Source organism: Plectropomus leopardus, chromosome 22, assembly GCF_026936395.1.
Source record: "Plectropomus leopardus strain MGB_pleo_1.0 chromosome 22, ASM2693639v1, whole genome shotgun sequence".
Taxonomy (NCBI): Eukaryota; Metazoa; Chordata; class Actinopteri; order Perciformes; family Serranidae; genus Plectropomus; species Plectropomus leopardus.
In genome coordinates, this window is record NC_142197.1 from 14,526,582 (window position 1) to 14,551,457 (window position 24,876).

At 39.1% G+C, this 24,876-nt stretch overlaps 2 protein-coding genes across 3 annotated transcripts in view; one reads left to right on the forward strand and one right to left on the reverse strand.

The window, feature by feature from the left end:
• The first annotated feature begins 7,564 nt into the window (after positions 1 to 7,564).
• Positions 7,565 to 24,876, forward strand: part of ccdc146 (coiled-coil domain containing 146) — a 64,230-nt gene continuing 46,918 nt past the window's right edge. Inside the window, exons 1-2 of one of the 2 annotated variants that reach the window (XM_088072540.1) lie at positions 7,565 to 7,782; positions 9,023 to 9,216. In XM_088072540.1, the coding sequence (XP_087928666.1) occupies position 7,782; positions 9,023 to 9,216 (195 nt within the window). In that variant the 5' untranslated portion in view covers positions 7,565 to 7,781. The remainder of the gene's footprint in view (positions 7,783 to 9,022; positions 9,217 to 24,876) is intronic. The other variant, XM_042511143.2, reaches the window with a different exon arrangement.
• On the reverse strand, positions 9,805 to 21,841 carry fgl2a (fibrinogen-like 2a). The gene is made up of 5 exons (XM_042511144.2): positions 20,988 to 21,841; positions 20,006 to 20,210; positions 13,861 to 14,080; positions 11,581 to 11,751; positions 9,805 to 11,493 (listed from the first exon to the last, which is right to left on the reverse strand). Exons 1-5 carry the CDS (start codon positions 21,576 to 21,578, stop codon positions 11,178 to 11,180), a joined length of 1,503 nt encoding a protein of 500 aa, XP_042367078.1. The 5' UTR covers positions 21,579 to 21,841; the 3' UTR covers positions 9,805 to 11,177.

Consider the following 24,876-nt stretch of genomic DNA (forward strand, 5'->3'; position numbering starts at 1 on the left):
TCTCTGTTTTCCAAAAACTTTTTTTCTTCATTGTGCTTTCTTTTGTTTAGTTCATACAGTTAAGAGACATGAAAAGAATGATGCAAGTGTTTCTTTTTACTGAAACATATATTATAAACAGTGATGGAATCTAATTATGACCATTTACTTAACTACTATACTTAAGTACAGTTTTAAAGAGCTGTTTTATATCTTTGATTGGAATATTCAATTTAATTTTTATTTGCACAAAGATGATTATTTATCTTGGTATCGTTATATAACCACAAAGACATGGACAGGAACTGCAAAAAGACACAAAATAACAACAAAAACAGACAAAACAAACAAAAAGAGACACAAAACAACTGTGGTGAGTGGTGAGTGAAACTTGGTTAGATTTCTTTAAAAAAACAAAACAAAACAAACAAACAAAAAAAAAGAAGGCTAAAATGGCAATGACCCAGAAATATATATATGTATAAAAAAAATCTTTTTTTTTTTTTTCAGGCAATTTGCTTGTAACTTTTTTAACAATGTCTGTCTATTTTGGACCATGTCTTGTTGCTCATTGCCTTCTCCCTACGTTTTTGATAGAAATCAAATCAGTTTGCTTAGGTTTCAAAGGGTTAAAGTATGGTTGGGGGAAGAGGACAAAGGCTGACATGCAATGAAAGTCTGTCATCTTCAGCATCTTTATTGTGTAAGTTAGAGGTTAATGAACCAACCAGCAGTAGTCTGGTGGGATGCCATGTTTAAAGAAATGGAGAAGTTGCACCCCGGAGTGAATCCTTACTGTATGGCTAAAGATGGAAAAGAAAAAACAGTCTCGGTGCCACCTGGATTAACTTTGAGCCGAAATTAAACAAACGGATGTTTATGTAACTTGAGTGCATCTTCGTGAGAATCAAGTCAAACTGACTCATCACTTGTGACAGATTGATTTGCAGTAGTAAGACAACCTGACCGGGTCTGTTTATTTCAATTCATTTAAACATTTTTTTACTTTGACCTTTGTGACCCTTCTGAGGCACTCCAATTTACCCCCAAAATCCTTGACCATGAAACCCATACAGGTTTGTGGAGCCAGTAGAACATACACAGGACTGTCCATCCTTTCCTCAGTGAAACAGGAAGGTGGTAGTTATTTTTCTCTAATCCCTCTGGACATTTGTTGGGTGTCCTTGGATAAATTCCACCTCAGGGGTCCTGGAGGATCACATACCTGGAATCAATTAACTTTCTGCAGTCCAAGCTTTACCCACAAGTTTTCAGAGTTTTCAGAGTTTGAAGACAAAAGCCAGGATTTATCTGACTATATTTCAATCTGTAAAAAGTTTTTTTTCTCTCCTTTATTGTTAACAGTGTTTGCAGTCCACTTTTTACCATGCATGGCTCTACTTTGTTTCACTGGTTACAATCCAAAATCATCCATGTGAACAAAACCAGTGATTCAGTGAGTTCCAGTAAACTGTAATTAGACTGGGCATTTAAGGTGAAAAGCATTACCTAAAGTTGACTTAGACTTTCATTTAGCATGGGGCTAGACTTCCAAAACGATTTGTAATTATCTTTTAAAGAATGTTTTTTCCACAGCTTGTCTCCAGGAATCAGGATTTATATATGCTGACAATAAATACTGTCATTGTTTTAAGGGTCAAAAGTCAGGATCAGCTTAATTATGAAAAATTTGTTTGGCAGCAGAGGGATCTATTTTAGAGACACAGTGGAAAAACAAAAATACTGATGTGAAAAAAAACACACGGTCAAGATAATAAGAACAATCTGATACTGTAAAGTGTACCAGTAAAGTTGCCCTTAAGCTAAAAATGCATAATAAAAACTAATTGTAGCTGAAAAAGCTGAAGTATAAGCCTCCACTTCCTTTCAAGTTAAACCTATGCAAGTGTATATGCAGCAGTTGGTCATTTTTGTTTTATTGGACATCAGCAGGTTAGCCACAGTTGCTTGTTATATGAGCGGCACCACATGTACCTCTCTTAGAAGTATATAAGTCCTGTGAGGAACATGGTCCTCCGCTGTAAAAAAAAAAACAAGAGAGACCACATCAAAGGTAGAAGGAAGAGAAGAGGCCTTTTTAAATGGTTTGGTTCCCATGTTAGGGCAAATGTGCTGAAACATGGACAAAATCAGCCTGTGACCACTTATTGCAAGAACGATGTGTTTCTATACAACTTTATTGGTATTTAAAAGTTCTGTGACATTCAGATGTCAGATAGTACTTATATTAATGTACATTTCTAGGGAAAAGAAAAAAGAATTCTTGAAACAAATAAATAGTTCAGATCAATCAGACAAACAAAAAAAATGAGTGAGTGAAATGAGAGTATGTGTCTCTAAATTGTCGATTATCAGGTTGAAAAGTTAAATTAAATAAAAATAAATTAAATCATCAGGGCTGCAAAGCAATTTTTCAATACTTATGATATATTACAATATAAAGATCTGACATATTGTGGCGAAATGAGGCATTGTGTTATGCCATTATACCAACATGCTGATATTTTTAGGATACTTGCTACTTTTATCTGATGCCAAACAAAAGAATGTAATTAAATACAGTCAAATATGATACATCACAGTACAATACAGTATATGTCATTGGGTTCACATCATTCATTGGGGTCAAGCTTCAAGTTATTGATGATCTGAACACTCTTCAAAGATCAGGATTAATTCCAAATGAGTCAAGATATTTTTTTTTCAAATGTGCACAGCTGTTGGCGGCTCACATACGGCTTTAGTTATTAGACACAAGGATACTGAAAACACAGACTGTTTAGTACTGTATATCAGATTTTTTTAGTGGCTTGGAATAATCATGGATAGTGTTGAGTCAGAGGAGTCCAAGCTGTAGGGGGTCTTACAGTTTCGGGCCTCTGCTCTGCCCATTGACACACTGTGGAACAATGATTCTCCACAGAGATCTGCAGAATTACATCACACCCACAATATGCCAAAAGCAGTTCTCAATTTCTCAGTGATTTATGTTTTAGGTAGTCCACTAAACTCTGATTTGATGGTGCAAAATATTTATACAAATGTCAACTCAACGCTATGGAGCCTGATCCAACAATGAGGAGTTAGATTGAATTTCTTGTTTCCATCCCTCTGGTGGAATGACTTAATGGTAATCATAACACGCCGTTTCATCTCTTCTTTCTTTGAATAATATATGGTAAAGATTTCTCAAGGAAGGGCACATATACTGTTTTGAAAGTGCACAAGATTCAGATTCAGTCTGAGCTTCAATAAAATGCTGGTTTCAAGGTTTTAAGAGATTTTAAAACATCTGTTTATAAACTGTCTCCAGACGGCTTGTCTGAAGGACAAAGTCTCTGACAAGAGAAATTGTAACAGCAGATTTTGTGCTTGGAAAAAGAACACTGCCTATTGTGTGTTTTTGTTTGTGTTTGTGCATGTGTTTTTATAAGGACATTTAATAAGGTAAAATCACCCAACCACACACAAAAGAGAGTAGCGTGGAGGGGGAGCAGGCCGTAAAATTACCCCCCAATCCCCAAGCTGCGTTTGTTGTGACTACAATCCAGCAGTAAAACGCTGCTCTGGACACTTCACAGTGGGAGTACAGTAACTTTTTCCAAATTGCCTGGTTTGTGCCACAGACTAGTGAGCAAACAAACACATCTAGGACATGCACCCACACAAAAATGTGACACCTGTGGTTGCTGTGGTTCTTGACCTGCTCTTACACAGAGTCATTGAGAGCAGCCGTGGAGGCTTTGCTCTTAAAACTACATCCTGTGTTTAAGGACATGATTACACCAATGCCAGGCTCTGTGGTGCTGTACTTAGGAAAGGGCATATTTTGACCTACATGCAGTGTTTGGAGGGTTACTTTTAAATGTAGGCCTACTCCACTGCAGATTATTTACAATATGTCCTAAGTAATTTGTAATTCGTTGTATTCAAGTAGATTATTTATGTATTTCAATTTCTTTTGGAATACTTCAAAATCTACTTGCTGAGCCCATTTTTTGGGGTCACTCTCAATTTAGAGACCATTTGCTTTTGGGAAATACCTTATTACTGTCTTCAGAAGAAGTTATGCAAGAGTACACAAGACAAGGATGTGGTGTATTTTGTACTGCAGCTGAAACATTTAAATAGAGATGGCATCCCCCAAAGAGCAAAGTCTTCAGTTTTACTTTATTTGTTTATTTGTATGGATCCTCATTAGCTGTGTCCTAGAGCACAACTAATATTCCTGCGGTCCACATTTAAAAACATACATTAAAGTTTTCAGCCCAGAAAAATGTTGGCATTGACATTACACAATATTATGTGAAAGACACAATAAAACTTTACATTGAAACTTTACCTTAAACAAAGCTGTGGTTGACATGCAGTTTAGTTTAGGCACAAAAACCACTGTCAGTAAAATCTGCGATGTCATTGGAAAAAAACAACTTCTCGTGCCTAAAGTGTCACTTGAAGAGACAAGTAACGACGAAGGACACACTCAAAATGACAACAAAGAGATGCAAAGGAAATACAAAGCAACACAAAATAAGTACAGAAACAGGCAAAACAACTAAAGACACAAAACAACGGAATAAGATGCAAAATGACCTCAAAAAGACACAAAATGTCCATAAAAATAGACAAAATGAGATGCAAAGATAAAAAAGAGGCAAAACTACCACAAAGTCTGTGTGTCTTGCCCCCACATAGGGGAGGAAGTGAGGCCTTTTGTGTATCTGTGCCCGGGGTCCCATTGTCTCCTACTCTGCCCATGTCTAACATGCTGATGCTTTGCAGTATAAAGTAAACGGTATTCAGCATTTTAGTTAGCGTGTAGCCTGCCAAGATTTAAATCTAAACTCAAAGGGGTTGTTTGGAAGGTATTCAATCACCAAGATATAAGACAAGTTGAAATTTTGATCCAATGGTGGAGCTCGATGAAAATTAAAAGTACCAACATGAATTTCATCATAATTCATCCTGAAGGGGTATGAATGTCTGTATGAAAGAAACTGACATTTGTCTTCAGCCCTGCTAACTGTCCCTGGTGTCTGATTCAACATGCATCATCAGCATCTGCTGTAGATCATTAAACTTCACAGCAGTTACTGTGAACTCATGAATCTCAAGTCAGCAATTTTGTCTGGGTTACCGGAAAGACACGGTAGATTTGTGTTGACATGGTTTGACTGAGATGAAGGAGAAAAGCTGCATCTGCAAAATATGTATAAGGACTATAGAATGGTACCATTTATCAATGATTGACTGAAAAACTCTCAAACTTTCAGGGTCCCTCTGTTATTCCCAATTCCGACATACTTTTGCAATTCTAAGTTGCTCTTCCCCAAAAATAGCTATAAAACTGTGGCTAATGTTTTATTTAGCCAAAAATGGTAATACTAGGGGCACATGGAAGGGCATATTTTCATCACAAAATAAACTGGAGTCTGCCAGGATTGAGAAGTTAGCATATCCAGACTGTTGGAAAGGATTCAAGGTTAATTTGGAAACCTGGCTTCCTCGCAAAACATTCATCCCAAAGCGTTGGGTGATTTGTTTGGATTTAACAAGGGGTGGTAAAATTAGGTCTACATAATTAACAGGTTTAATTAGAGAGTGAAAAGTCTAATTTGTTCTAACATATACGCAGAGAAAGGCTCTCACCCCTTATTTCCTCCCTTCATTCAGACTGGCTCACAAAACAGTGGATGAGTCCTGCATGAAAATTGGTTCTCAAAAATGTTATCATTATGACAGAAGCCAAACCATGGATAATGTCTAAAACTAAACTGCAATCCCTGGAAAAATTGGTTAGTTCAGTTGTTGACTTTGTGCACAAAAATAGCATATTTTTGCAATAGGAGAGATATTATCTCTTCTGCCAAAACAACCAAATTGCAGGGGATTTAACAGTCACTTAGTCAGATGTGGTTATCCCTTTGAAACCTAGATGGACATCGGTTTTCTTGTGTTGCTTTCCGATGTCTTTCACAAGCTGGTAAACCCTTAAAAGTTGAGCAAATTTGATTTCTTTTGAAAACATGAGAAAAAAAATGGCAGCTAGTGATTTGGTAAGAAATGTTCTGAAAACTGCAAATAATTAGGGACAAAAAATTACCCTAAAATTAATTATTTTCAAGAAATCCAGGGAAAGTATTGTCCAGAAAACTATGTTTATAATTGGTTATAGTTTGTAGTTGGTACTGTAGGAAAGAAAAAAAATATATATACATATTCTTTTTTTAATTTTTATTTATTATTATTCTTTTTTTTGGAGGGGGGTGCTACTATTTTTTTATTGCTTATTTTCAAGTAATTTTCTTTTTCCTTTTTTCTTTTTTTTTTTTACTTATTTTCTGCTAAATTTGGGTCATATCTTGTTAAGTTGCTCATTGTTTTCTACCCAAGTATTTGAAAGAAATCACATCAATTCATTCAGGTTTTAAAGAGTTAATGTGAATTGTAGTTGCATAAAATAGAAAGCCATTAAAGCCATTACTATAATAAGCCCAGTTAAACTCAGAAGGGCCAACTGTATATGTGCATGCAAGCATAAATACACAATATTAAAGGTTTCTGCACGACTGCTGTTAGAGCTTTTGCATGTGAATTTGCATGCCTCTCTTTCCTGGTGCACACAATTATACACTTACACATAGTAAATGCACATACCTGTACCATATGTTAAGCCATATGGTTTGTGAATTTTTGTAGACAAGAAATAGGAATGACTGAAAACAGTCTTTGAAGAGGAGTGGTATTTGAGTGAACAGCCAGTAAACCCAAAGTAAATCAGGAACATAAATACTAACTGTGAAAAACAGTCTTAAACTTTATCCCACACTTCATCACTTGCTAAGTATACTTTAAACCATCACCAAAACATTTCTGAAACTCACAGAACTCTGTTTTAATTTTGATTTCTATCAGACATCCCAAGGTTTTCAAAGACCAATGTGTTGGGTTGAATTTAGGTATACATAAAATGTATACAGTTCTATAATTTTTTTTTGGTGAATGTATATAAAAATTATGTACAAAGCATATATGGTATTTCATAGTGGTACAGACTACCTTTACTAATCAATGCTGACTGAAACAAATTGAAAGCGATCTCTGTCCTTGTCGTACATACTGTAGCCCATGCACAAACCACAGACTGTATACGGCACACACAGACATTGCTGAGATAATGCATCCCTGCAGCTGTTACAGGGAGTGAGCGATGGGCCATGCCAGCTCCCAGAGTGCACTGTGGGAAAAAAACTGACAGGAGAACAGAGGTATTGCATCATCACCATCATTTTTGCCTTGAATTCAGGTCAGCTGAATCCAGTTTCATTTTAGTGCTTTCACTTAGCTGGCCTTTGATGCTGGTGTCTGTGTGCAATGCATGACACATGGTGATTATGTGCTCTACTGTAAATTACTTTTTAACGCCATCTGCTGGACGGCCACTGAAAGTGTGAAATAAGATTTTGGATTGATTGACTGCACCTGTTTAAAACTTCCACATCTCTGTATGTTTTCAAGTGGTCACATTAAAAGGCAAAAAATGAGTAAAAGTCACAACCAAATAAGGACTGTAAAAATATGGGGGGGGCGTTATAAAGGAGAGACGTACGACGTCGTTTCTATGGTAACCACAACACTCCATTCTGCCAGAGAGAAATCTGGGTTTTGCTAACATTAACTATTAGCTAACTGAAAGGTTACTTAAACGGTTAAAGGCGAATAGTTTTGGGGTGTTAAAGGACAAAGAGACGGAGTCTTGAAGAGGAGTCGAGATTCTCAAAAGTAAGGCTTGTGCACAAATGTTTGTTTCTTTGTTTAGGAGACAAACAACGACACAAACAATTAACTGTTTGTAGCTAACTCGTTAGCTTCTGTGAAACGGCTTTATGTCATGGATGCATTATATGTGGGTAGCGCTTATGAGTTCTCGTTTCAATCGTAACGTTACACATCCACTTGGAGAATTTTGCAAAGTAACTCAGGTGTTTATTGACTTCAAAAATTAACCATGAGTGTTTTTAGTTGTGTAAAAGTGCGTGTCAGTGCCTGTAAGTGTTTAAAAGACTACTCAAACATGGAGAAGTTAAGCTACTGTTACTTTGAAAGAAGGCCATTGTTAATGGTGAAAACATTAGGCTTTTTAGCTGCCAAACACTACAGTGTACACAGCCATGTAGTTAGAAGTGTCGCAATAGTGACAACAGAAACATTTGTCCCCTTTTTTATTGTGATTTCTGCCAGCAACAGATTTCCAATTCAAGTCATACAGAGTAAAAGTGCAGTTCTCACATATTTGTTTATTTAAGTCATTCAAACCCTTTGTACTCTTATCTGTGCTTACTTGTAATGTTAGTATTGTTTGCTCTGTGGTGGTTATGAAAAGATTTCTCATTTTCAACTAGAAATGTACCTATACTCTATCGTAGGCTATCAGTGTGGCCTTGCTTGTATTTTACTTGTATTTACAGGCACCAAATGACCTGTGACCCTTGATTCGCAACTTTTTTTATTTTCATTTTATAATATTTTATTCTATTATTTATTTATTTATTTATTGGAGTAACTTACCTATAAGGAAATTATAGAGAAAGTATGTCTTTATTTCCGTTTTATTTCTGTTTCCCTCAATATTTATAACGCGCACATTAAAACATGTGAACAGTCGCAGAGGATGTCAATTTTCACAAAATGTTTGACATTTACACCATAAATTGGTGAAAGGCACAAATTGGTGCACAAACATTCAGTTAAATGCAGGAAATTAAGTGTTTGGTGCTAAAAAAGTTTCTGGTGGAGGACCCCCTAATTTCCCATTACATGTATGCCCCCCTCCAATGTTGAAATAAAGCCTACACTCTTTTCCTTTTGCTATGTCTGATGTTTGTCTAGTATCTGTTCCCCATACACACAATATTATAATCACATTACTCCTTCTCCTCCTGCAGTTTCCCTTCTTCTCATCAGCTACCTGTCTATGTTTACCTATCAATGGACTGTATCCATCTGTTATGTTTTGCATTAGTGAGCCTATCTGAGGAGCAGCAGGATAGCAGGAATCCCAGCAGAGAGGAAGAAGGGAGGGCAGAGCAAGAGGAAGAGAAGAGAATGGAGAATACCCCCCTAATGGCCCTTGCACCTGATGCTTCACTCCCAGAGGAGCAGCCCTCTGCTAGTACTGATGTTACTGCTAGTCCTGCCTTCCAGTTCCTAGATGAGGTAAGACTCATCATTTTTTTTTCGTGGATGGCGTTTTGGAAGTTCCACAAGAAAGACAAACAAAACATTTGACAGTTGCAGTGACAATATTTCTCAAATTACCCGAAAAGAAAGAGTAAATCCCTCAGCATTTTATTTTGTAGCTAAATTGATGTTTTTAATATAACTTGGCACTGTGAATTGATTTGTGTACCTTACAATGTTTACCTTAAAGCTTAACATTTAAACAAAAGGGAATACTTGGAACTTGAAGTCATCATGTGAATGAGCAAAATGCTTTTTTATTAGCTTGATTGTCACGTACAGTAAACAGACATTAAAGTCACAGGCCCAATGCTCTATTGTTTATCATCTGTGAAGCTAATATGAACTCTTTTATTGAGTCGCTTTATTGAGTAAACACCTCATTAACCCATTTATTATGGGCAAGCAGCACCTCATCCCTCCATTTTTACAGGCATCACTAACCCACACTTTAGAGTTTGGAATTTATACTCATGTTAAACTTAAATACATGTTTGTAGACATTCATTAAGATGAGCAGGTGTCAATATGATTTCAAACCAAACACTACAATGTACACAGCCATGTAGTTAGAACTTTATTCATTTTTTTGATATAAAAAGTGCATATCTTTTTGGCATGACAGTTGAATATGAATGATAGAAAAGATCAATATAGTACACACACAAAGCTCCAAATACACACATAATTACTATGAATGGTCACAAGAATGCACAGTCTTTATCACTGCTCAAATATCAACAATCATTAGACCTAATACTGGATGACCTAGGTATTATATAAAAGCTATCAGACCTCACAAAATAAAATAAATACTGTACACATCCTTAAAAGTGAAACATTTCTTTCCCCATCCTTCCCATTCACAGTGTGCATAGAATGGATTAAATGATGCTATACAGTTTTCTAACATTAGGCGGCAGTATTGTACAAGTGGTAAGTCATGGAGGAATTTATTTTTACAAGTGAAAACTGGTTTTCGTCATCAAGAGATGTGCAGTAGTTCAGTGCACCCAGAGATAATGGTGGAAATAGAATTAGAACAGTTTCTCTTGCAGCAGTGTCCTGCTATGTGGCTGCTGTCAAGACAAATTTACTCGAGCATCAATAATGCAGAATGTACTCTAGAATGACCCAATAGGAATTCATCTCGGGCTGCATATTAATACTGGGATGTTTTATATTGTATAGGATGATGATACATAAGTGAAGTGTCCCAGTGTAATTAAATAAACGACACTGAAGCTATTACTTGGGCACTGCTGCCCAAAGCATGTAGTATATCACTTCCTGTAGTTATTTTTTAAACAGTTTGATTCTGACCCCAGCATGAAGTCTTTCACAATGAATTTTCAGAGCCACTCAAAACTGTATCATCAGCTCTCATATACCTCACTTGAGTGGCTGCTGTTAATTATGAAACCATTTAGAGCGGAGAAAATGACAGCTCATTAGTTTTTACTACTGCTGTGTGCTGTGCTGTGTCTCAGCTGGGTTTATAGCGTGGAGGCAGCAGGACAGAAAGTGGAGAAATGTCAGAGAAACAGTGAAAAATCTCTTATGGTAACCCTCCGTATAACATTATGGCCCCTGTAGGAGGCTGGCCTTTACACTGCATGTGTGTTTTTTTTATTAGTCCATCATATCATCGTTCATAGTCCATTGTCCTTTAGTATCATCATTTTAATCCAACATTTTGAAGGCCACATTCACTGCAGTGGGGGGAAAGTAATAGCACAGTTAATTTTTTTTCAAAATTAGTTTTGTAATTACTGCATTCAAACTGTCTATAGGGCTAATAGTCTTTTTCGGTGTACACGTATGCATGTGTGAATGTGTGCAAATGCAAAACTATGTGCATGTCTATGAGTTTCTGACTGTCTCTGTTTATGGTTGCCCGTCTGTCTGTCCATTAATACTAATATCTGCCCGTCCTCTTAAGGAGCGTAGTTCTTGGGCCGAATCATCATCTTGACAGTTTTGAAGGCCTGCCTGTAGTTAGTGGGGTAGTACTCTGTCGTCATGTTGTGCCATGTTCCCCAGAAGATGCCGTTCCTGACTCCCTTGTACCTCTTGTGATAGTACTTCCCATTGAGGTTAGCGGACATGCAAGCATCAAACCACCAGCCAGAGCTGTAGTAGGCGCCGCAGTTTCCAGAGGGGTACATGTCATTGTCGCGGTCAGGCGTGGAGAAAAACTTCTGGTCGTGATTGAAGTGCTTGTTAAAGCTTATGGCGTTTCCAGCAGTCCCACTACAACAACACATCAATATATATAAGATGTAGTCTCATCTTTATGAATATTTGATGGTACATGCATACACTTGCAGAATATTGTACCTGTATCCGCTGACAGACAGCCGGTAGCGAAGGTATTCATTGGCCACGTAGAACTGGTCGTACTTTGCATACTCCCGAACGCCCTCAAAGTCCTCCAGCTCGATGCGCAGGATCATGTCTTTGGCTTTTGTCATCAAGTGGATGTGATCATTACCTAGCCAGAACTCACCTCTGTAGCAGAGGAAAAGGTAGAGGAGGGAGAGGATTGGATAAAAGCAAAAGAGAGATTATTAAACTCATATGCTTGTACATTTGATTAAAATGTGGATACAGTTACTCAAACTGAATTAACATCGCCAGAGGGGAGGAGAGGAAAGGAGGAGATACAAGGGGAGAGTAGTGTGACAGTAAAAAAAGCATGAGAGCAGACTTTATTCTGTCAGTGGCAGGCTGTACTAGATCTGTAGACATGGTTATGTGGATATCAAGAGGGAACAATGGTTATTTCCAATATAAAACTCCTTCCTGCAGGAGCAGACCGGGGAGAAGAGAAAATGAGCTGGAATTTGAATTCAGTGATTGTAAAGGTACTTGTTAACACAAGATATAGTTATGCCTACAATACATTAGAGTATGTTGAAAAGGCATTTTAAAAACTAAATTTAGAGATTTAAAGATAATGTGAGTGTTCAAACACACACTATACGATTTTGAAAGACTAAAGATCTTGCAGGGTCACTATTTGCAGGACTACAGCTGGATTCTTTGTGAGATTATTTTCTATCCTGCTCCTGGTGAAAAATATTACACCAAACTCTTGTTAAGAAATATGACATATCAGGAACTCCTTTATGTATCCACAGAAACACAATTCTAGAAACACAAGAAAAATGTGTAAAATGTGTCACATGTAAACAATGTTTTTGTCAATGTGGCCTCAGTATCATCTAAAAGGATTAATTCTGTGTTTGTGTATAAACTTTACATTTTGGATTTTGTTGCCTCAACTGGCTACTGGCCTCCGTTGGTTAGCTGTGCTTTCAGTGGGAGAAGACTGTGGAAATGAGAGGCTAACTGTTTCAAAAATGAAGATTTCTCACTAAAATAAGTGCCATGGTGGCTCAGAGGCATGCTGAATTAAACTCAGGCTCTTGTTTGCGGTACAACTCCAACAGTTTCCCCCTTTTTTCTCCAGTACAAGAGAACCTATTGGTTCTTTACATTGTTCACATCACTAAAAGTCAGTATTTGCAGGAGCCACAGTTAAAGACTTATGAAAACAATAAACATGTTTGATGAGAAAGATGAGAGAAATACTCACTTAAGACAGCTCAAACTGAGTTTTATGTCTACTTTATACCAAACAGTTGATATCGAAAAAGCACGCACCAACTGAAATAGAACTGTTGTGATTTGAAACTGACATTTGAAATTTGTCTTGGACAGAGAAATTGCTTAAAATGCTTGGTGTAAGGCTGGCATTATTGTTAAAAACCTGCTTCCCTCCCTTTTCACTGAGACTCATTTCCAAACTTTAACCGTTTTTGTTGTCATTTTTTGTCTTAATGACACATGAGCCTTTACTAGAATGTATTATCTGTTAAAATAAGGTTTTGAAAGGATTTGCATTAGTCAAGCTCACCCCTGTGGTTACCTGAGCAGATGGTAGGTTCCAGTCAGGTGAGGCTAAGAGGTGATAAAAGGTCAGTGTCTGGGCCACACTTGTGGGGGAGAAGGTGGCAGCCAGTTTATGAGGTTATGGGTCTTAGTTGTTGATTTTCTTTTCTTCAATTTAAAGTTGCTCTTGCTGAACTTTTGGAGCCTTTTGTTTTGCCTGAATTTATTTTTTAACGGGGAGCTCTGGTGATTTAGTATTTCACTCCCATACTGTTTGGGGAGTGAAAAGAGAGAGATTTAGAAAAAAGGACATGGTCAAGGTTATTTTCCCCGAGTTAAAGTTCACCAGTGTCAGACATCAACTGCCCTCCATGTGGGGTGGCAGCACCACAGTCAGCATGCAAAAAGTGTGCAATATAACCTCTTTGTGGTCATATTTAAAGGGCTTTTGATGGGAAAATATGAACTCATTTTTGACCCCTCTTATGTGGTATTTGGGCAACCTATACTGCATAAATTTAGCTCTAACTTTTCCAACTAAAGCTTGTAAACGACTTTAATACACAAACCCCTCAACAACCTCCACTATTTTTCTTAAAGACCTAAAAGTACCAGCTGGATATAACTGGCTGTCTGTTCAAACCTCTAAACTCTATCTGAGAGTGTGCAGACTTTTGTTTCAAGCACCCTCCCTCCCCATCCTAAGACACTCAAGCCCATTACCTTAGGTTTCCAAAGCCTTTCTTATACTCGGCCCAGGTGCGGTTGAAGCTGACAGACCCATCCAGCCGTTGCTGTATCACGGTCCATCCACCTCCAAAGGACTCCATGTCACAGAAAACCTCAAATGTCCCGTTGCGGGGATCAGGGGTCACACGGTACACACCGTTCTTCCTCGCTGCCAGCACATTGTAGTCTGAGCAGTCCCGAGGGGCTAAGATGACTGTTGGGAGATGGAGAGAAAGAAGGGGTGGGATGTTACTGGATGATATTAAATAATCTTTTCACTTTGCTCTGGCATTTTTCTCAGCCAAGAGACAGTAATAGAAACAGCCCCTGGGGCTGACGGAGACTGAAGGAAGAAAAAGAGAATGAGATAAGTTAGCAGGAAATCCGGATGTAACCATTGTGGAAGTTCTCATTCCTGCATTAATAACCAATGTGGTGTGACAAAACAGTTGAGCATGTCTTTCAGGCAAACAGTTACCAGACTTCTCCCCAGTTTCTTAAGTGAATCAAACTAAAGTTCAGGAAGACATTAAGCATAAAACAGGGCACCATCTTTCAGTAAGCACTTGAGAGCACTCAAGTCAGTCCTGTGCTACTCAACACGATATCCACTTTCTGGAAATCACATTCAGCATCAGGACTCAAACATGAAAGAAAGCAAGAGAAAGGACAAGGGCCACTGTTGAGTCACAAAAGTCAGTGACCTTCCCCCTGTCCTGCACCACAGGCCCATTTCATACAGCTACACTACTTTCGAAAATCTCTCTCCTCGTTTCACTTTATACCTGCTCACTTATTTCTTTAACTCTTGATTCTGTCCCCCGTGTCGCTCTGCAGGCTGCTGACCTCATCTGAAAGCGAGGTCCAAAGGCCCCTGTCAGTTAGCATTTGGGAATTGAAAGGAACAGACTTGTCAAAACGTGGGAAAGTGTAAAAGTGGATTAGAGAGGGGTACCCTCTCCCCTCATGTTCGGCACCTGGGGCCTAAATTATCCTGACACTGGACAGGCAGCATGTGGACCCCTATTGAGTTTGTTTGGCACAGTCCATTGCTGATACAGTTTTGTCATACTGTTAAATCTGTTTTAGTGGCTTGAAAGGTTATAATGGAGTAAAAGAGGGAGCCATACTGATTACAGACAGCTGGATGTGAGGTTTTCTTTTAAGTATGAGGGGGTCTAGACTGAATAGTGTTTTGTGGAATGGAGAAATGTGCAGTCCTACTTTTTTATACAGTTAATGAAACTTGGATATTCTTGTGATAAGGTGTGTATATATATATATATATATATATATATATATATATATATATATATATATATATATATATATATAAGCTTCGGATATTTGCTGTCTATCACTGCTGAAGCTCCAAAGCCCAAAAAATGGTATTCTGGACAGCCCTAGTATTTGTGACTAGTGCACAAAATAAAAGCACTGTTGATGTTTTTTTGGTTGCTTTGACTCCATCCACCTGTATTTTCATGTCAAAATACACACAGCGCTTTGTTTGCAAAATGGCTGCAGATGGCAGATCACTCCATATGGAAAGCAGAGTGGGAGTCAAGGGCGAGGTTAAAAGATGTATCCTTGGCACGTTAACAGCTCTAACTGCACTTGGCATTCAAAATATTGTCCTGTAAATTCTTTCAGTGTCCCCTTTGCTTTAAGGGACTGTAGTTTCTCCACTTCACATCTCCCCTCTCCTTATTTGTCCTCACTGACTCTGGGCGGCCAGTGTCTTTCGACAGACAAGAGCCATCTCATTTGACTGCCTTTGGCACTGTGCCTGACCTAAATAACTCTAATATCAGCAACTTACTGATGTCAAAAGGACTGTTGGCTGATTGGCTGTCAGACTGTTGAGGTGGCTGCTGAGTGAAATGAATGGTTAGTTGGGTGGCTGGGTATTCTTCCCACTTTCTCGCTCACTTATTTCCATAAAAAGTTTTAGTCTGTTATTTTAAATCCTGATATCTGACATCTTCTCAAAGAACTTTTTTGACCAACCATAACACGTTGCCTGTTTGGCTGACTGCACAGATGATTGGCATGAAAGGAAGACAACTTTGTTATCAAAGAAACATGCTCTGACAACCAGCAGACAGCCAAGATTGTAATGGAAGGAAATGTCTATCCAAAGTGATAGTATAATCTCTCCCCACAATAACAGCTTTAATAGAATACCACATTCTGTTTTGACAGAAAGAAACTTTCATCATATAGCAACACCCCTCCTTCAGGAAGTTGTGTGTCATCACATTGCAGACAAGTCGTTTCTGACAGCATAGCGGACTGGGTATCTATTATTTTGTTTATAATTGAGTTAATGTAGCTGAACAGAAGCATGAATTTCTAACCACTCACCTTAAGGCCCTAATACGTCTTACAGGAGTGAAAGGGAAGATTAGTGCTTGCAGCAGGGATGGGAATGGGAAAAGAGGGTGAAATAAATGCTTACCACACTGAGCTGTGAGTGATAAAAGCATCTTGACAAATGTACCATTAGTCTTGCTTGATGGTGAAATTGCAATTCTACGCTGGCCTAAAATGTCTTTTCCAAGCTCAAAATGCAGCAGCTGATGAGAGACATGCAGCTCATAAAACACTGGCATGCATTACCCGAAAGTAGCTTGGATAAAAGATGGAAAAAGTTATGAAAATGTATTCTTCTGAGCTTCCTTTTTTCAGAGCCATTGAGTATAAATGTTTGAACTGTGCATAAAGCTTTATGAGCTGTACTGGGTTTCTAAATCCCTGCACATGTGTGAGCAGTTGTTAACATTTGCTTGCCAATGATCCATCACTGCAGCTCCTATCTAAATAAAAATTCACATCTGTCTCCTGTGACATTTTCCTTGATATAATCTTCAGACGATGTTGTCTCAGGTCTGCTTGCTTGTCTCACTTTGGATGAAAACTGAATTTAAATTTGTGCAAATGTCTAACAATAATTTGATGATTTAGCTACAGGGGAAGCATTTAGCCATGAATTGCCTCACTAAGCACTTTTGACATTGTGATAAACACCTGAAAAACACTTTCCACTGCAAGTCCTTTTTCACTATGTCATGTTCATAGCAAGTAGAGGGCCATATTAATCCAGCATCTAGTGTTCATATTTTTAAGATTAAGAGCCTTCATACTGGGAATAAAATGGGAATGGTGTGATATGAGTCTGTCATGAGTAGCATGAGGGAAACCTCTCTAATGCCCTGATTGGACAGAGTTCATTTTAACACCCTGAGACAGCTGTTGTAATGATTTTCAATGAGAGTGAAGCATTTTGCTCACTGTGTTATTGAGCGCCTCTTGTTTTTCCACTTCATGCATTTGTGTTTTTGCGGGATCGCTCTGAATGCCTTGGGTTGAAAAAACTTGTGTGGTGGTAGCTGGTGGGGGGTCTTATTGTGCTCCTTTTTTATGATTCTTTGTCCCTTCTCTACATTTCGGACATTTCTTGCGGGTCTGTAAATGCAGAACAGGCAGGACAGCAGTTTGAGGAGTCGTAAGATCAATAATTGATCTGTCGATCCAGTAAGAGAAGATCAGATTGATGGATAAGGGCAGCAGTAGCAGAGGCAGTGAAAGCAAAATAATTTTAGACCCAGCAGAATGAACAGTTAAGTTTGACTTGCACCTGGCATTCTTCTGCTTCGTCTGTGCCCAGAGTATGCTCTGGGCTTGAAGAGTGTGGTGAAATGAATAACCGAATAATGTATGTATTCCAATAACTGAAAAATGTATATATTCCAAAAGCAATCTTTATATACGTCTGTTCCAGCTCTGAAAATATAGAGTGCTGGCAGATGTTTTAATCAGGGCAGGCCGCCACAAATAAATGTTTAGGAAACCCAGAAGTAGCAATGTACATGGTTTGTGTGAAGCTAAAGTTGGCTCATTTTCAACATCGCCTTTGCTGCAAGACAAATCTGAACAAATTGGCTGCTCAACTACTATCTAATGTTTTACCAACCGTAATTAGGCCTGATGATTGACAGGGGATTGTCAAACTGTCCCTGACTCAACCTAAAATTAGCCCCGAAGCTCCCGGACCAGCTGATGGTACTCTCTTTCTGAGGGTGTCATGTACCCACACAAATTTCCATTTTTCTGTGACCAGTGTACTATATTTTTAAGGTACAGATATATGAGTTTACTTCACAGAGAAATAGCAGTTAAGCTAAGGACAGGTGATTCAGTGGTTGCCTAGTAATACAATTAAAAAGATGCAGTAAGCTGCAAAACTGTCTAATCAGGGCACAAGAGATCTTAAATGTTCAGCTCACACCAGTTTTAATCCTGTGTAAATCACGTCTTTTTGAATAATGTGTATCACTTGAGTAAAACGTCAATTTTATACTGATGTTGTGAAACTGCTCGCAAGTCCTAGCAGTACATTTTGTCTATTTCCATGGTAACAACAGCTGTTTCTTGTCTGCTCCTTTTTGGATTCACTTCAGGCACGATTTCCTAACTTGTGGCGGGATAATTTGCTGCTTCTTGAGTTTAACATGACAGATTGATGTACAAAGACAAGTGTTACTGACCCTGTGTGCCATCCGTGACTAATGTTGGGGAAAGCCGCCCACATTACTTCTTGTGTTGTTGTCAGGAGATAATGAGAGCTTTTATGCAGGAATGAGCACTCAAGAGCATGACCTCCAGAGGAAGAGGGAGGCAGACGGGAGAGGCACAGGGAAGGCACCGGGGAAGGGGATTAAAGAGAGAGGGAGACATGGAAAGTAATGGCAAGAGTAGTGAAAAAAGGTTGATATGGAGGGAATCAGAGATATAAGGAGCAGATAGACTCAGGATAAATGTGTAAGGGAAGGAAGGTTGAAGGAGGATTGAAGGAGAAAGAGGCAGAGGAGTTTTGGGGAGGAGAAAACAGAGGAAGAGAGAAAGCTGGGATTCCCTTCACACCACTGTCCCAGCTAATCTACTTAGAAATAAGCTCACATCTGTTTTCCACATAAAAGACCCAATATAGTGTCACATTCACTCATGCAATATCCGGATATTATTCCGTTTGAGTCTGAAAGGAGGCCTGCATTTCAACTGTGCCCTCATTCAAATAAGCTTTTGCATCAATGTAAAGTGGAATGCTTGGTATGCTTTGGTAGTTTTTGATAAGTTTTTACATTGTCTCTATCATGAGGTTCTAATCCCATTCATCTGTGGACTTCCTCATTATGGAATTTAATCTAGAAACGGTTGCCTTTTAAGATTATTTTTTTTACACTATGTAGTAGTGTGGGTGCCAAGTATGTCTCTCCCTCTCCCATTTTTTGAGCTCCTGCATACTGAGAGTAGTGGAGTGTCAAGGCACTTGAATTAGTTATATAAGAGGCTATTTGAATTCTTACTTTGACCCTAGTTGTAATATTTCTCCTCTTATGTACAGGATGACCTCAACTTAAAGCTATTTTGCTTTGATAATTTCTGTTATAAATGCACTTGAGGCTCTGCTAGTAGTAATTTAGCAAATGTGTGAAGCTTTTGTGGGCCCCCTCTATAGCATAGCATAAGTGGAAAATTCCTCTTCTTTTGATTTTACGTAATGTTGTTCATATCAGTAATGGAGAAGGCATGTCGCAACTGTGTTCAGTTGTCAATGACATCGTCAGCCAGGGAGATTTCATTTCCTATTTCCCAGAAAGAAAGGCCTCGTGAGGTGAAGGTGACCACCCAGAGTTGGGATGTTTGTAGTGAATACAAGTCGCCATGTCCACTTAGGCGAGATTGGATATATCCTATGCCAGAAAATTCAACTCGCAACAGCCTCAAACTGCTAGATGTGAGGTGTTTGTGTGTGTGTGTGTGCCAGAGTTTCATTACCAAAACAACATCTGTGGTGAATTTAAGGGAACAGAAAAGAAGGGAAGAGAAATTGAAAGGGCTTCTTGATCGTGCTCCAAAAGATTGAAAAAAAAAATGAGAAGAGGCATCTTTGAAATTGCAAAGATTGAATAAAATATAACACAACAGAAAGCACACAAAGTTTTCGCTCAAAAGAGAATACATGTATAGTAAATAGCTGAGAAGATGGAGCAGGCTTTCAACGGATAAACCAAAATAAAGGGAGTAAAAGATTGCAGCAATCAAAATAGCAACAAAAAAGTGAGAGCAGGCTTACACTGAGGGGTGTTCTGCACTGCACACTGGGTAGTACAGGCAGAGCTGAGTTTGTCGACCACTCCGGTGATGTTCTCCACCCGCCTGTCCACCATAGCCTGCACGTTGTCCATGTTTAGCAGGTTTAGCCCCTCCAGGCGACCCTGCATGGCAGAGATCTGGTTCCTAGCGTTGCGCAGGCTGGCTGACATCCTATTCAGCTTCACCTGGGAAGGGCCAGAGTGAGGTGGGGGGAAGGAAATTATTTCTGTGCGCAGCATACAAAGCAGGTGGATTACTGAAGTCACCAGCCTCCTTCATTGTTTCACCAATTTGAATTTCAGAAGCCGTCTGCGTGATGTTTGGCCGTCTGCCAAAATGGCTGTGAGAGTCAACAAAGTTACCAAACAGAACAAAAATTTACCGCCGTTTTGGCTGCTGTCTAACGCTGGTCCCCTATCCTGTTTACAGTACCAGGAATTTTCCCGGGGGGATTGGTGCCAGGTAGGACTTTACAGGTCTTTTAACATCTGGCCAGTTTACATTCCAGCTGGGTACATTTGACTGGGCAAATTTTAGGTGACTTTGCTCCTGTGGTGTTTATAAAGCACATTGTGGTTCAGTTTGTTCAGGTCAGACTTTCACAAGGCTGATAATGAATGGCTTACTGGGAATTTACGTGGCTTAGATGAAAATACAGAAAATGGTGCAGTGTCACTCTCAATTGTGATTATATGCTACAGAAAGTGTACTGATACTACACAGTTTAAACAATGCCAAAATTATTGATTCCACTAATTTAAATCTGGCTGACAAAACATACACTAAACTTTTAGTGAAATTAAGAAATCCTAAGAAGAATATATATACACAAATCCATAATTTTTCCATTGAACTAAGTGTATGTATAAAAAATAGCTTTAATTTCTCTGTAAAATCCTGAATTTTCTAATTAAAAGTGTTAAAAAATGTCTCTTTTTGTGAGACTAAACTGCTTCTCTTACCTGCATTTCCTGCATTGTGCCCGGGCTCGGTGTAATTTTTCCAAAAATAGAACCATGCCCCAGTCCAGCAGTACCCATAGTAGCTCCAGGGACCATCCCATCTCCCCTCTCCTCTTGGCTGGACCCACCTTGCACATCAAGCCCGGCCGTGTCCAGTTTTCCTTCTTCCACAGCATCCTTCAGTCCCTGGTCAGCTTGCTGATGCCCAAAAGCTGCGTTGCCCCGTGCCCCGCGGCACTCCTGGCATCCACTCTTCAGCTTGTTCACCACCTCCTTCAGGCTCTGCAGCTCCTTCATCGTCTTCTCCAGTAGTCTGAACTGCTTGGGCAGCTGGATGGTGAGGGGAGGCAGGGTGAGCTGGTAGGGACAGTCCTCCCCTTCCTCTGCCCCAGAGCTTCCACACTGGCCCGATGGTCTCAGTTTAATGGGGCAAGACGTGGGAGTCCCAGAGTCAGAACCAAAAGAATAGGATCCTCTAGCATCACCTCTCTGGTGCGAGTTGACGGGGAAGTCCGCTGCCCTGCTGATGCGCGGCACCAAGGTGGCTGTGAGCAGGAGGCTGGCATAAACGCAGAGCATAATTGTCCTCATTTTCCTGTGTGAGATTTGTAAAGGAGAAATAAGTGCATGTAAAGTGTCTGCAACTGCCTCTGATGTGAACTCAAAGTGTCTGACTGCGTATAGTAGTGTGTGTGTCTGTGTGTGTGTGTGTATGTGTGTGTGTCAGTGCCTGCAGCTTCAAATTGTAAGTATAGGAGTATGTGAATGTATGTCCAGTATCCTATTGGTTTAGGAGTGTATGTGTGTATGAGTGCAGCCTGCAGGAGGGAGAGCGCAGGGGAACTGCCGCTGCCTCAGATAGCTGTGTCATTAATATCAGGACGAGTGAGGGGAGGGAGAGAGAGAGAGAGGGAGGGTGCTGAGTTAGAGAGGATGGGAGGGGCAGTGCTATTGCGTAATGCAAAGCACCATATCAGCAGCATTTTGAAAAACCACAGAGATGCAGACAGATTATGGAAGTTGGGGGGGGGTAAGAAAGATGGGAAAGAAAGAGAGGCAGAGAGGGCCGTAGAGAGAGAAGGTAGGTCCTTTTGCCTGCAGTCAGGGCATGGTGCCGCTTGCCTCACTTTGCTCATTTCCCTGAAGAGCGCAATGACTCAGTGCACTGGAACTATCCACTGAACTGATGCAAGGGTGATGTCTTTTCACGATGAGTTGTCTCGTGATTTCGAATGTCTGCTGCGCAAAATTTAAAGTCCTTGTCCCCTGACCCAGATCAGATTCCAAAGCCTTAATAAAAACTGTCAACTCCACCAGTCACTCTCCATTTCCAAACGTGGCTCAGGTGGACACAATTAATGTAAAATCTATGGTTAGCCAGCAGCAACAATAAAGAGGGCTTGTTTCAATTAGAACAAACAACTTTTTTTCTTTATTTACAAGGCTTACTCAGGATGTTGCAAATTAAGCAGAAGAATCATCAGAGACTTTAGTCAACATTATTGAGCACCTGCCAGTGCTCTGTCTTGATTCGATTTTCCTTTTTTTTTTTTTTACATAATACAGCTGCAGATGACACTATTAACTCAGAATAGATCTACTTTAAATGAGAAAAGCCAAATTAGTTTAGATAAGATATGTTCTGATGGATAAATGAAGGAAAATATAGCCTACATGACATTGTATCTTTAAAGGGATACTTTTCAACCAACTTTGTATCATAACAATCTCTGTAGTTCACTGTCAATGAATGGTGGTAAATTTTCCTCCATCTAACCAGTGCCCAGATCTTCCTACTTCAGCTGACTGTTGTTGGCTCTAGGGATATTGCTCGAACCACAGATTGTAATTTTAGTTTTCATATGCCCACTGCCACCAACGCAAGAGTATAGAAGAGGATAAGAGATAGAGCGGCCTCGCTCTTACACGCTTTCAATCAAGCATGTTCACATATGAACCAAGATACTATGACTGTACTTCCTATGTGGCACATAAAATCTCTTCAGAAACATATTTTAGTGCACTGTTTAGCTGTAATATGAGAATTTATGAACAGGAAGGGGGCGCCAGACCATGTCCTGTATTTTAAGGACTGAGGCTAAAAAAACTGAGACCAAACAGGCAATGCTGATGAAATAAAAACTAAGAATCTGTTACTGAGTTGCGTATTTCTCGCCAAAAATGTCTTCAGAATTGTATTTTAGAGAGCTGTTTAGCTGTAATACAAGAATTTGTTACCAGGAAGTTGGCACCATACTGTTTCCTGTATTGTAAGAACAGGGCTGTAAAAGTTGAGATTAAACAGTAAAACTAAGCACTATTGATCAAATATGAACCAAGATTCACTCCATCGCCTACTTCTCACCTCAAATATTTTCCGAAACATATCTTAATTCAAACTTAAGACTGTTTAACTGTAATACAAGATCATTTCTTACCAGCCAGCCACTGCATTGCCAACGCTATGCAAAAACACCAAAACTCATATTACATAACCCACCAATGGGCCCATTTATTGGTGTGGGTGGCACAGTGCATTCTGATAGTTGTAGTTTTTCTGCCTCTTGAGCCTCCTCAGCCCTTTTTTCTGTTGCCTGTGGTCACCAATTTCAAAAGCATTTCCATCTTTCTAATGAAAAGGCAGTCCAGTTTTATGAAAAGACAATCTTTCCAGTGGTGAAATACTTTTTAAAAAATGTTTTTTTTATACTTTTTTTTAGATACCCGACACAATACTTTACTGTGTTTTGTCAGGAAAGTTTGGACTGAATTTAGACAGCCTCTCTTCATCTCCAGCATGAACAAAATATGTAAATTCAAACATGATTTCAAAGCAACAGCAGCCACCTGCAACATGTCACTGAAATAAATGCAAAACAGCCCTTTTTTTTTTAAACCCCCAACGGCTCTGCTCGCTTTGCTCGCCTCATGAGCTGTCAGTGTGGATATCATTAATTGAAACCGCTGGCTGCTCTTTATTTATTTTGTGCTGCTTAATGATTCTCTTGCATTTAGGGCTGTGTGTGAGGAATAAGCTCTAATTTTTTAATGAAGAGAAATGGGACATTTTGGTAGCTCAAATTGTTTGAATAAACAAAATCAGAAATTGCTTGTTTTGAGACCTCTTTAAAATCTCAAGGTGTTTATACTGATAAAGACATTTACAGAAAATTTGCTTGGGTCATTCCTTAGAATTTTATTCCCACACAGTGCCCCTCATAGCAGGATGAAAAGTCAGAAAACTGGAATATTGAATTGTTATATTACAGAAACTGCCTGGCTCAAAGATATTTCAGTATGGCAGATGTAGCCTGACCGGCAAGTTTGGATGCAGTCTTCTCATCCTCACTGCTCCAGTTTTTGGCCCCAGCTGTTGGTGAAGTTACACAATGGCTAACTTAATGAAAAATGTATTAAAATGCTGTGATGTCAGTATTGATGGAGAAGATAATAAAGTCTTTTATGAATAAACAATAAGCTTGTTTTGCCTGTTATCGTGATGTGGTTATGTGGTTGTTTTTGGTGGCTTTTAGATTGTCGTAATCGAAATTGCGTTCATACTCTCCCACAAACATTATGTATATGTCAAGCAATTTCACTGAGAATCTCATCGATATTATTAAGCAATACGAGCAACCAAAATTAATTGTTTATCCTGCAGAGTAGACAATTCTTAGTTTTGGATCCTTGTAGTGGCATTATGCCCTACTTGGAATCTTGTTATAAACTCGTGAGTTCATTAACTTGGCACTTATTATTTGTTTTTGGGACATGGCTATAGTTCCAGTATATGATGTGATTCATAAACACGGGTCATGTAATTGGATTTTGTTGTTTTTTTTCTGGGGCATTGGGTGTCTCATACACTTGTCATATTTCGAGAGAAGTG